General features: G+C 50.0%; 1 protein-coding gene across 1 annotated transcript; it reads left to right on the top strand.

The window, feature by feature from the left end:
• Nucleotides 1-1,788: 1,788 nt before the first annotated feature.
• On the top strand, nt 1,789-2,385 carry LOC147998694 (double homeobox protein 1-like). Its single transcript, XM_087598781.1, has one exon. It carries the CDS (start codon nt 1,789-1,791, stop codon nt 2,383-2,385), a length of 597 nt encoding a protein of 198 aa, XP_087454907.1.
• Nucleotides 2,386-13,125: the final 10,740 nt, after the last annotated feature.

Genomic DNA, 13,125 nt, shown 5'->3' with positions numbered 1-13,125 from the left:
GCTTGTTTGCTTGTGTGTTTGTATGGGTGGTTGAATTGGCTGTTTGCTTTAGGCATGAGCTTTCCAATTCAAAGGGTGGTAAGACTTGGGAAGGCAGTGAGGCAGGATGAGAGGTCTGAAAGGGAAATAACAAGGAAAGCTGATCAGTGTTCAATGCAGACATGGCACTGTTTGCTAAAGCAAACAAGCAGGGAAAATGTCAACCTAAAGAAGAGTGTGTGTAAGGCCACAAAACTGTAAATGAACATCATCCTGGAAATGGAGTGCAACCAAAGTATCGTGAACAATTCATTCCAGGATTGACACTGATTCAATCAGACAAGCCGAATACCTTCCTCCTCCCACAGTGAGGTGTATCCCACACTCTCAGGTATCCGTCTTTTATCCTTGAGTTTCCCAAGCCTAGCACGGCCCTGCATTCCCTAATGTGAGGTCCCTCCAAACCCACCTGAAGACTGCAATTGCCTAGAGGTAGGCAGTTGTCCTTGGGTGCATGCAGCCACATTGCCTCAAGGAGCATAGGGCTTATACAGGTCTTTCAGCACAGGTTTGGGTCTTTTGTTCCACATTCACAAGTCAGACTTGCTGGCCCGGTTTTTGTGTATGCTCGTGTGTGTTTGTGTGTGTGTGTGTGTGTGTGAGTGTGTATGTGTATGTGTGTGTTATTTGTATTTCTGTTATTTGTGTGTGTTTGCATGTGCATGTGTGAGTGTCTGTGTGTGTGTGCTTGTTTTGTGTGTGTGTTATTTGTATTTGTGTTATCTCTGTGTGTGTATGTGTGTGTGTTTGTGTGTGCCTGTGTGTGTTTGTGTGTGCGTGTGTGTGTGCTTTGTTGTGTGTGTGCTATTTCTATTTGTGTTATTTGTATGTGTCTGTGTGTGTGTTTGCGTGTGTGTGTGTGTGTGTGTTTGCACCTTTGTTTGCATTTAACATGTTAATGGTGAGAATTCCTGAAAATCTGGCCCAACTGTTCTGACAGGAAATGCATGAATGCGCATTCCCGAATCTCTACATGAACTATTGTGGTTTTTGGCCTATTTGCCTGTGTAAAAGACTTTCTTTCTGCATGTGCTATTCTCTTCTCTCGGTTTAATAGAGTTCTGTTGCTCCCAACTACCACCTAGCCCTACAAGAAGGAAAGAAGTGCCATGACTTGCATGACCCCTGGAAGTGATATCCTTGGTTCTCAGGACAAGTGGTTGGGATCCTCAGTTGGGGGGTCTTCTCTTTCCAACCTGTGTGGATCCAGATGGGATGAGATCAGCACGGATTCAACTTGGCTAGTGATACCACCTAAGGCACAGTCCACTCTGCCTTCCTCTTCTGAAGCCGGCTTACCACCTCCACGATTTCCTGGATACTCTGCCCAAAGCCAGGAAGGACCTATGGTGCTCCCTCCTTGGACGATCTGTCTGCTGGATTCTTGATTCCTAGGACATTTATTGTGCTTCCTTGTTCTGTGTCCAGAATGGCATGCAAGGGACTGCGAGACTTTGGGAGAGACTTTGCTGAGTCTGATAGGTTTCTTGAGGTCTTGTTCCGGGTCTCCCGTTCTCAGGTGGGAGGCTTGGCAGGTGTAGAGCTTCCTGGCATGACCTTGATTCAAGGAGGACGACTGTAGCCCACGGCTCCATTCGAGTAGGCGGAGCTCCGGGAGCAGAGAGAGAGGTACTTAAGGGCAGGGGTCCCAGCCCTACGGCTGGCATTTGCTGAAGCTTGCGCTTGCTCTGGAGCGGTCCTGACTATATTCTCCAGCTTGAGGACTCCTGGCATCGAATCCTTAGGAGCATGGAAGCTGGAAGCAATGTGGATAGCAGCTGTGTGCTGCGGGAATCCCGGCGCAGGAAGACGGTTTGGCAGGCCTGGCAAAGGAAGGCCCTGCTATCAGCTTTCAGCAAGAACAAATACCCGAGCTTCTGGGACAGGCAGGAACTGGCCAGGCAAATACAGCTCCCTGCGTCCCGCATCCGAGTGTGGTTTCAGAACCAAAGAAGTCGCACTGGAGAGGTGAGGCACGGCCCAAAGCGGTCCAGCAGAGGCTCCATTCCGCCAGCCTCCCAAGAGCTCGAGGAAGGGTTTGGCTCCAGGTCACAAGGTAGCAGCATGCCCTCGGACAGCAGAAGGCCTCGCACTCGACTCAACTTGCAACAGCGCAGGATCCTAGTGCAAGCCTTTGAGAGGAACCCGTTGCCAGGCTTTGCTACCAGGGAGCAGCTGGGCCAAAGGACAGGTTTGAATGAGGACACGATCCACAGATGGTTTCAGAACAGAAGAGCGCGGCAAGCCCGCGCTCCAGATCAAGATGTGCCTGCTTCACAAGTGCAGGATGTGGCAACTGGAGGTCTCAGTGGCAAGGATGAGGCACACCGGACAACCTGTTATTGATGGCTGCTGCAGGAGGTGTGGGCATGGAGAACTCGAGCTCCAGCGACCAGCCCCACTTCCACGAAGAGTCCCAGCATCCCCAAGTGGCACTGCCCGAAGGACGAGGCCAATCACAGACAGACACTCAAGCATACGAGCCAGGAACTCTGGAACTCCTCCTTGATGAACTGCTGGAAGAAGACCAAGTGGAGGGTGACAGGCCATTCCCTATGGATCTGGATGGAAATCCTGGTGGCAAGGAGCACGGGGTTGTCCAGTAAACCATCTTGCAACTGGCTGCCACGGACTGTGTTTCCAAGGAATCCTCAAGTTATAGCGACCCAACCAATTTCTCCAGAGAGTCTCAGCTACCACAATGGGCACAGCCTGAAGGACAAGGCCAAGAACAGGCTCTCACTCACGATGCAACAGGGGCCCTCTGGAACTCTTCCTGGATCAACTGCTGATGGAAGTTCGAGTGGAGACGCTCTCCCCAGGCCCTGTACATCTGGAAGGTGCAGTTCAGCAAATGGATGCAACACCTGAGCTGCCTCTCTCTCAAGAAGAATATGAGGCTCTGCTGGATATTCTCTGAGTCCCAGCCTGGAAGCTCCTATCCAGAAGACACCCGCAATCAACACTTAGAATGTAGACAGCCCAAAAAGTATATGCATCAAAACCCCTATTACAGTGGGTGCTTTCGATGGAAGGCATCTTGCTTACTAGAAGGAGGAAATGCACGTGGGTTTTCCATGTGCAGTGCCTACATGAGGACCCTGGGATGAGGAAACGGGCTCTGAGCATGGGATTCTGGTGAAGGAGCACAGGGCAAGATCACCAGGGACTCCTCAAACAACAAGGAGGCCTAATGAAAAGCCCAACTGACAGAACACACCATTGAACTGGCTCCAGCAGACTCCAGGAAATCTCATGGGTCACCAGGTATAGGCTACACATCTCAGGACACTGAACCAGGAAGGAGTTATGAAGACTTCTTCCTTGGGACTAAGAACTGCTGCACTTCTTACCAATGCCTTATGCTTAGCTGTGAGTTGACTAACAAACCACCCATTCTATAGGTACTCCTAGCACATTTGTTTAGTTTACTTTTGTTTTGTTTTGTCTTGCTTTGTTCTACTTCCCATTGCATTCAATAAAGTTTTGCATTGTTTGTTTGTTTGCTTGCTTGCTTGTTTGCTTGTGTGTTTGTATGGGTGGTTGAATTGGCTGTTTGCTTTAGGCATGAGCTTTCCAATTCAAAGGGTGGTAAGACTTGGGAAGGCAGTGAGGCAGGATGAGAGGTCTGAAAGGGAAATAACAAGGAAAGCTGATCAGTGTTCAATGCAGACATGGCACTGTTTGCTAAAGCAAACAAGCAGGGAAAATGTCAACCTAAAGAAGAGTGTGTGTAAGGCCACAAAACTGTAAATGAACATCATCCTGGAAATGGAGTGCAACCAAAGTATCGTGAACAATTCATTCCAGGATTGACACTGATTCAATCAGACAAGCCGAATACCTTCCTCCTCCCACAGTGAGGTGTATCCCACACTCTCAGGTATCCGTCTTTTATCCTTGAGTTTCCCAAGCCTAGCACGGCCCTGCATTCCATAATGTGAGGTCCCTCCAAACCCACCTGAAGACTGCAATTGCCTAGAGGTAGGCAGTTGTCCTTGGGTGCATGCAGCCACATTGCCTCAAGGAGCATAGGGCTTATACAGGTCTTTCAGCACAGGTTTGGGTCTTTTGTTCCACATTCACAAGTCAGACTTGCTGGCCCGGTTTTTGTGTATGCTCGTGTGTGTTTGTGTGTGTGTGTGTGTGTGTGTGTGAGTGTGTATGTGTATGTGTGTGTTATTTGTATTTCTGTTATTTGTGTGTGTTTGCATGTGCATGTGTGAGTGTCTGTGTGTGTGTGCTTGTTTTGTGTGTGTGTTATTTGTATTTGTGTTATCTCTGTTTGTGTATGTGTGTGTGTTTGTGTGTGCCTGTGTGTGTTTGTGTGTGCGTGTGTGTGCTTTGTTGTGTGTGTGTGTGCGTGTGTGTGTGTGTGTGTTTGCACCTTTGTTTGCATTTAACATGTTAATGGTGAGAATTCCTGAAAATCTGGCCCAACTGTTCTGACAGGAAATGCATGAATGCGCATTCCCGAATCTCTACATGAACTATTGTGGTTTTTGGCCTATTTGCCTGTGTAAAAGACTTTCTTTCTGCATGTGCTATTCTCTTCTCTCGCTTTAATAGAGTTCTGTTGCTCCCAACTACCACCTAGCCCTACAAGAAGGAAAGAAGTGCCATGACTTGCATGACCCCTGGAAGTGATATCCTTGGTTCTCAGGACAAGTGGTTGGGATCCTCAGTTGGGGGGTCTTCTCTTTCCAACCTGTGTGGATCCAGATGGGATGAGATCAGCACGGATTCAACTTGGCTAGTGATACCACCTAAGGCACAGTCCACTCTGCCTTCCTCTTCTGAAGCCGGCTTACCACCTCCACGATTTCCTGGATACTCTGCCCAAAGCCAGGAAGGACCTATGGTGCTCCCTCCTTGGACGATGTGTCTGCTGGATTCTTGATTCCTAGGACATTTATTGTGCTTCCTTGTTCTGTGTCCAGAATGGCATGCAAGGGACTGCGAGACTTTGGGAGAGACTTTGCTGAGTCTGATAGGTTTCTTGAGGTCTTGTTCCGGGTCTCCCGTTCTCAGGTGGGAGGCTTGGCAGGTGTAGAGCTTCCTGGCATGACCTTGATTCAAGGAGGACGACTGTAGCCCACGGCTCCTTTCGAGTGGGCGGAGCTCCGGGAGCAGAGAGAGAGGTATTTAAGGGCAGGGGTCCCAGCCCTACGGCTGGCATTTGCTCAATCTTGCGCTTGCTCTGGAGCGGTCCTGACTATATTCTTCAGCTTGAGGACTCCTGGCATCGAATCCTTAGGAGCATGGAAGCTGGAAGCAATGTGAATAGCAGCTGTGTGCTGCGGGAATCCCGGCGCAGGAAGACGGTTTGGCAGGCCTGGCAAAGGAAGGCACTGCTATCAGCTTTCAGCAAGAACAAATACCCGAGCTTCTGGGACAGGCAGGAACTGGCCAGGCAAATACAGCTCCCTGTGTCCCGCATCCGAGTGTGGTTTCAGAACCAAAGAAGTCGCACTGGAGAGGTGAGGCACGGCCCAAAGCGGTCCAGCAGAGGCTCCATTCCGCTAGCCTCCCAAGAGCTCGAGGAAGGGTTTGGCTCCAGGTCACAAGGTAGCAGCATGCCCTCGGACAGCAGAAGGCCTCGCACTCGACTCAACTTGCAACAGCGCAGGATCCTAGTGCAAGCCTTTGAGAGGAACCCGTTGCCAGGCTTTGCTACCAAGGAGCAGCTGGGCCAAAGGACAGGTTTGAATGAGGACACGATCCACATATGGTTTCAGAACAGAAGAGCGCGGCAAGCCCGCGCTCCAGATCAAGATGTGCCTGCTTCACAAGTGCAGGATGTGGCAACTGGAGGTCTCAGTGGCAAGGATGAGGCAGCACCGGACAACCTGTTATTGATGGCTGCTGCAGGAGTTGTGGGCATGGAGAACTCGAGCTCCAGCGACCAGCCCCACTTCCACGAAGAGTCCCAGCATCCCCAAGTGGCACTGCCCGAAGGACGAAGCCAATCACAGACAGCCACTCAAGCATACGAGCCAGGAACTCTGGAACTCCTCCTTGATGAACTGCTGGAAGAAGACCAAGTGGAGGGTGACAGGCCATTCCCTGTGGATCTGGATGGAAATCCTGGTGGCAAGGAGCACGGGGTTGTCCAGGAAACCTTCTTGCAACTGGCTGCCACGGACTGTGTTTCCAAGGAATCCTCAAGTTATAGCGACCCAACCAATTTCTCCAGAGAGTCTCAGCTACCACAATGGGCACAGCCTGAAGGACAAGGCCAAGAACAGGCTCTCACTCAGGGATGCAACAGGGGCCCTCTGGAACTCTTCCTGGATCAACTGCTGATGGAAGTTCGAGTGGAGACGCTCTCCCCAGGCCCTGTACATCTGGAAGGTGCAGTTCAGCAAATGGATGCAACACCTGAGCTGCCTCTCTCTCAAGAAGAATATGAGGCTCTGCTGGATATTCTCTGAGTCCCAGCCTGGAAGCTCCTATCCAGAAGACACCCGCAATCAACACTTGAGCATGTAGACAGCCCAAAAAGTATATGCATCAAAACCCCTATTACAGTGGGTGCTTTTGATGGAAGGCATCTTGCTTACTAGAAGGAGGAAATGCAGGTGGGTATTCCATGTGCAGTGCCTACATGAGGACCCTGGGATGAGGAAACGGGCTCTGAGCATGGGATTCTGCTGAAGGAGCACAGGGCAAGATCACCAGGGACTCCTCAAACATCAAGGAGGCCTAATGAAAAGCCCAACTGACAGAACACACCATTGAACTGGCTCCAGCAGACTCCAGGAAATCTCATGGGTCACCAGGTATAGGCTACACATCTCAGGACACTGAACCAGGAAGGAGTTATGAAGACTTCTTCCTTGGGACTAAGAACTGCTGCACTTCTTACCAATGCCTTATGCTTAGCTGTGAGTTGACTAACAAACCACCCATTCTATAGGTACTCCTAGCACATTTGTTTAGTTTACTTTTGTTTTGTTTTGTCTTGCTTTGTTCTACTTCCCATTGCATTCAATAAAGTTTTGCATTGTTTGTTTGTTTGCTTGCTTGCTTGTTTGCTTGTGTGTTTGTATGGGTGGTTGAATTGGCTGTTTGCTTTAGGCATGAGCTTTCCAATTCAAAGGGTGGTAAGACTTGGGAAGGCAGTGAGGCAGGATGAGAGGTCTGAAAGGGAAATAACAAGGAAAGCTGATCAGTGTTCAATGCAGACATGGCACTGTTTGCTAAAGCAAACAAGCAGGGAAAATGTCAACCTAAAGAAGAGTGTGTGTAAGGCCACAAAACTGTAAATGAACATCATCCTGGAAATGGAGTGCAACCAAAGTATCGTGAACAATTCATTCCAGGATTGACACTGATTCAATCAGACAAGCCGAATACCTTCCTCCTCCCACAGTGAGGTGTATCCCACACTCTCAGGTATCCGTCTTTTATCCTTGAGTTTCCCAAGCCTAGCACGGCCCTGCATTCCCTAATGTGAGGTCCCTCCAAACCCACCTGAAGACTGCAATTGCCTAGAGGTAGGCAGTTGTCCTTGGGTGCATGCAGCCACATTGCCTCAAGGAGCATAGGGCTTATACAGGTCTTTCAGCACAGGTTTGGGTCTTTTGTTCCACATTCACAAGTCAGACTTGCTGGCCCGGTTTTTGTGTATGCTCGTGTGTGTTTGTGTGTGTGTGTGTGTGTGTGAGTGTGTATGTGTATGTGTGTGTTATTTGTATTTCTGTTATTTGTGTGTGTTTGCATGTGCATGTGTGAGTGTCTGTGTGTGTGTGCTTGTTTTGTGTGTGTGTTATTTGTATTTGTGTTATCTCTGTGTGTGTATGTGTGTGTGTTTGTGTGTGCCTGTGTGTGTTTGTGTGTGCGTGTGTGTGTGCTTTGTTGTGTGTGTGCTATTTCTATTTGTGTTATTTGTATGTGTCTGTGTGTGTGTTTGCGTGTGTGTGTGTGTGTGTGTGTGTGTGTGTGTGTGTTTGCACCTTTGTTTGCATTTAACATGTTAATGGTGAGAATTCCTGAAAATCTGGCCCAACTGTTCTGACAGGAAATGCATGAATGCGCATTCCCGAATCTCTACATGAACTATTGTGGTTTTTGGCCTATTTGCCTGTGTAAAAGACTTTCTTTCTGCATGTGCTATTCTCTTCTCTCGGTTTAATAGAGTTCTGTTGCTCCCAACTACCACCTAGCCCTACAAGAAGGAAAGAAGTGCCATGACTTGCATGACCCCTGGAAGTGATATCCTTGGTTCTCAGGACAAGTGGTTGGGATCCTCAGTTGGGGGGTCTTCTCTTTCCAACCTGTGTGGATCCAGATGGGATGAGATCAGCACGGATTCAACTTGGCTAGTGATACCACCTAAGGCACAGTCCACTCTGCCTTCCTCTTCTGAAGCCGGCTTACCACCTCCACGATTTCCTGGATACTCTGCCCAAAGCCAGGAAGGACCTATGGTGCTCCCTCCTTGGACGATGTGTCTGCTGGATTCTTGATTCCTAGGACATTTATTGTGCTTCCTTGTTCTGTGTCCAGAATGGCATGCAAGGGACTGCGAGACTTTGGGAGAGACTTTGCTGAGTCTGATAGGTTTCTTGAGGTCTTGTTCCGGGTCTCCCGTTCTCAGGTGGGAGGCTTGGCAGGTGTAGAGCTTCCTGGCATGACCTTGATTCAAGGAGGACGACTGTAGCCCACGGCTCCTTTCGAGTGGGCGGAGCTCCGGGAGCAGAGAGAGAGGTATTTAAGGGCAGGGGTCCCAGCCCTACGGCTGGCATTTGCTCAATCTTGCGCTTGCTCTGGAGCGGTCCTGACTATATTCTTCAGCTTGAGGACTCCTGGCATCGAATCCTTAGGAGCATGGAAGCTGGAAGTAATGTGGATAGCAGCTGTGTGCTGCGGGAATCCCGGCGCAGGAAGACGGTTTGGCAGGCCTGGCAAAGGAAGGCACTGCTATCAGCTTTCAGCAAGAACAAATACCCGAGCTTCTGGGACAGGCAGGAACTGGCCAGGCAAATACAGCTCCCTGTGTCCCGCATCCGAGTGTGGTTTCAGAACCAAAGAAGTCGCACTGGAGAGGTGAGGCACGGCCCAAAGCGGTCCAGCAGAGGCTCCATTCCGCTAGCCTCCCAAGAGCTCGAGGAAGGGTTTGGCTCCAGGTCACAAGGTAGCAGCATGCCCTCGGACAGCAGAAGGCCTCGCACTCGACTCAACTTGCAACAGCGCAGGATCCTAGTGCAAGCCTTTGAGAGGAACCCGTTGCCAGGCTTTGCTACCAAGGAGCAGCTGGGCCAAAGGACAGGTTTGAATGAGGACACGATCCACATATGGTTTCAGAACAGAAGAGCGCGGCAAGCCCGCGCTCCAGATCAAGATGTGCCTGCTTCACAAGTGCAGGATGTGGCAACTGGAGGTCTCAGTGGCAAGGATGAGGCAGCAACGGACAACCTGTTATTGATGGCTGCTGCAGGAGTTGTGGGCATGGAGAACTCGAGCTCCAGCGACCAGCCCCACTTCCACGAAGAGTCCCAGCATCCCCAAGTGGCACTGCCCGAAGGACGAGGCCAATCACAGACAGCCACTCAAGCATACGAGCCAGGAACTCTGGAACTCCTCCTTGATGAACTGCTGGAAGAAGACCAAGTGGAGGGTGACAGGCCATTCCCTGTGGATCTGGATGGAAATCCTGGTGGCAAGGAGCACGGGGTTGTCCAGGAAACCTTCTTGCAACTGGCTGCCACGGACTGTGTTTCCAAGGAATCCTCAAGTTATAGCGACCCAACCAATTTCTCCAGAGAGTCTCAGCTACCACAATGGGCACAGCCTGAAGGACAAGGCCAAGAACAGGCTCTCACTCAGGGATGCAACAGGGGCCCTCTGGAACTCTTCCTGGATCAACTGCTGATGGAAGTTCGAGTGGAGACGCTCTCCCCAGGCCCTGTACATCTGGAAGGTGCAGTTCAGCAAATGGATGCAACACCTGAGCTGCCTCTCTCTCAAGAAGAATATGAGGCTCTGCTGGATATTCTCTGAGTCCCAGCCTGGAAGCTCCTATCCAGAAGACACCCGCAATCAACACTTGAGCATGTAGACAGCCCAAAAAGTATATGCATCAAAACCCCTATTACAGTGGGTGCTTTTGATGGAAGGCATCTTGCTTACTAGAAGGAGGAAATGCAGGTGGGTATTCCATGTGCAGTGCCTACATGAGGACCCTGGGATGAGGAAACGGGCTCTGAGCATGGGATTCTGCTGAAGGAGCACAGGGCAAGATCACCAGGGACTCCTCAAACATCAAGGAGGCCTAATGAAAAGCCCAACTGACAGAACACACCATTGAACTGGCTCCAGCAGACTCCAGGAAATCTCATGGGTCACCAGGTATAGGCTACACATCTCAGGACACTGAACCAGGAAGGAGTTATGAAGACTTCTTCCTTGGGACTAAGAACTGCTGCACTTCTTACCAATGCCTTATGCTTAGCTGTGAGTTGACTAACAAACCACCCATTCTATATGTACTCCTAGCACATTTGTTTAGTTTACTTTTGTTTTGTTTTGTCTTGCTTTGTTCTACTTCCCATTGCATTCAATAAAGTTTTGCATTGTTTGTTTGTTTGCTTGCTTGCTTGTTTGCTTGTGTGTTTGTATGGGTGGTTGAATTGGCTGTTTGCTTTAGGCATGAGCTTTCCAATTCAAAGGGTGGTAAGACTTGGGAAGGCAGTGAGGCAGGATGAGAGGTCTGAAAGGGAAATAACAAGGAAAGCTGATCAGTGTTCAATGCAGACATGGCACTGTTTGCTAAAGCAAACAAGCAGGGAAAATGTCAACCTAAAGAAGAGTGTGTGTAAGGCCACAAAACTGTAAATGAACATCATCCTGGAAATGGAGTGCAACCAAAGTATCGTGAACAATTCATTCCAGGATTGACACTGATTCAATCAGACGAGCCGAATACCTTCCTCCTCCCACAGTGAGGTGTATCCCACACTCTCAGGTATCCGTCTTTTATTCTTGAGTTTCTCAAGCCTAGCACGGCCCTGCATTCCCTAATGTGAGGTCCCTCCAAACCCTCCTGAAGACTGCAATTGCCTAGAGGTAGGCAGTTGTCCTTGGGTGCATGCAGCCACATAGCCTCAAGGAGCATAGGGCTTATACAGGTCTTTCAGCACAGGTTTTGGGTCTTTTGTTCCACATTCACAAGTCAGACTTGCTGGCCCGGTTTTTGTGTATGCTCGTGTGTGTTTGTGTGTGTGTGTGTGTGTGTGAGTGTGTGTGTGTATGTGTGTGTTATTTGTATTTGTGTTATTTGTGTGTGTTTGCATGTGCATGTGTGAGTGTCTCTGTGTGTGCTTGTTTTGTGTGTGTGTTATTTGTATTTGTGTTATCTCTGTGTGTGTATGTGTGTGTGTTTGTGTGTGCGTGTGTGTGTGCTTTGTTGTGTGTGTGTGCTATTTCTATTTGTGTTATTTGTGTGTATATGTGTGTCTGTTTGTGTGTGTGTGTGTGTGTGTGTGTGTGTGTGTGTTTGCGCCTGTGTTTCATGGAACATGTTAATTGTGAGAATTCCTGAAAATCTGGCCCAACTGGTCTGACAGTAAATACATGAATACGCATTCCCGTATCTCTACATGAACTATTGTGGTTTTCGTCCTATTTGCCTGTGTAAAAGACTTTCTTTCTGCATGTGCTATTCTCTTCTCTCGGTTCAATATTGTTCTGTTGCTCCCAACTACCACCTAGCCCTACAAGCAGGAAGGAAGTGCCATGACTTGCATGACCCCTGGAAGTGATGTCCTTGGGTCTCAGAACATGTGGTTGGGATCCTCAGTTGGGTGTCTTCTCTTTCCAACCTGTGTGGATCCAGATGGGATGAGATCAGCACGGATTCAACTTGGCTAGTGATACCACCTAAGGCACAGTCCACTCTGCCTTCCTCTTCTGAAGCCGGCTTACCACCTCCACGATTTCCTGGATACTCTGCCCAAAGCCAGGAAGGACCTATGGTGCTCCCTCCTTGGACGATCTGTCTGCTGGATTCTTGATTCCTAGGACATTTATTGTGCTTCCTTGTTCTGTGTCCAGAATGGCATGCAAGGGACTGCGAGACTTTGGGAGAGACTTTGCTGAGTCTGATAGGTTTCTTGAGGTATTGTTCCGGGTCTCCCGTTCTCAGGTGGGAGGCTTGGCAGGTGTAGAGCTTCCTGGCATGACCTTGATTCAAGGAGGACGACTGTAGCCCACGGCTCCTTTCGAGTGGGCGGAGCTCCGGGAGCAGAGAGAGAGGTATTTAAGGGCAGGGGTCCCAGCCCTACGGCTGGCATTTGCTGAAGCTTGCGCTTGCTCTGGAGCGGTCCTGACTATATTCTCCAGCTTGAGGACTCCTGGCATCGAATCCTTAGGAGCATGGAAGCTGGAAGCAATGTGGATAGCAGCTGTGTGCTGCTGGAATCCCGGCGCAGGAAGACGGTTTGGCAGGCCTGGCAAAAGAAGGCCCTGCTATCAGCTTTCAGCAAGAACAAATACCCGAGCTTCTGGGACAGGCAGTAACTGGCCAGGCAAAAACAGCTCCCTGCGTCCCGCATCCGAGTGTGGTTTCAGAACCAAAGAAGTCGCACTGGAGAGGTGAGGCACAGCCCAAAGCGGTCCAGCAGAGGCTCCATTCCGCTAGCCTCCCAAGAGCTCGAGGAAGGGTTTGGCTCCAAGTCACAAGGTAGCAGCATGCCCTCAGACAGCAAAAGGCCTCGCACTCGACTCAACTTGCAACAGCGCAGGATCCTAGTGCAAGCCTTTGAGAGGAACCCGTTGCCAGGCTTTGCTACCAGGGAGCAGCTGGGCCAAAGGACAGGTTTGAATGAGGACACGATCCACATATGGTTTCAGAACAGAAGAGCGCGGCAAGCCCGCGCTCCATATCAAGATGTGCCTGCTTCACAAGTGCAGGATGTGGCAACTGGAGGTCTCAGTGGCAAGGATGAGGCACACCGGACAACCTGTTATTGATGGCTGCTGCAGGAGGTGTGGGCATGTAGAACTCGAGCTCCAGCGACCAGCCCCACTTCCACAAAGAGTCCAGCATCCCCAAGTGGCACTGCCCGAAGGACGAGGCCAATC

The sequence above is a fragment of the Rattus norvegicus genome, chromosome 20 (genome assembly GCF_021556685.1).
Source record: "Rattus norvegicus strain SHRSP/BbbUtx chromosome 20, alternate assembly SHRSP_T2T, whole genome shotgun sequence".
In the NCBI taxonomy this organism is placed as follows: domain Eukaryota; kingdom Metazoa; phylum Chordata; class Mammalia; order Rodentia; family Muridae; genus Rattus; species Rattus norvegicus.
The sequence above is the reverse complement of the archived record's forward strand: the minus strand, read 5'-3'. Positions and strand labels throughout refer to the sequence as shown.

What these genes read in the sequence shown, in the direction of transcription:
- LOC147998694 (XM_087598781.1), top strand. Translation starts at nt 1,789, where the DNA reads ATGGAAGCTGGAAGCAATGTGGATAGCAGCTGTGTGCTGCGGGAATCC.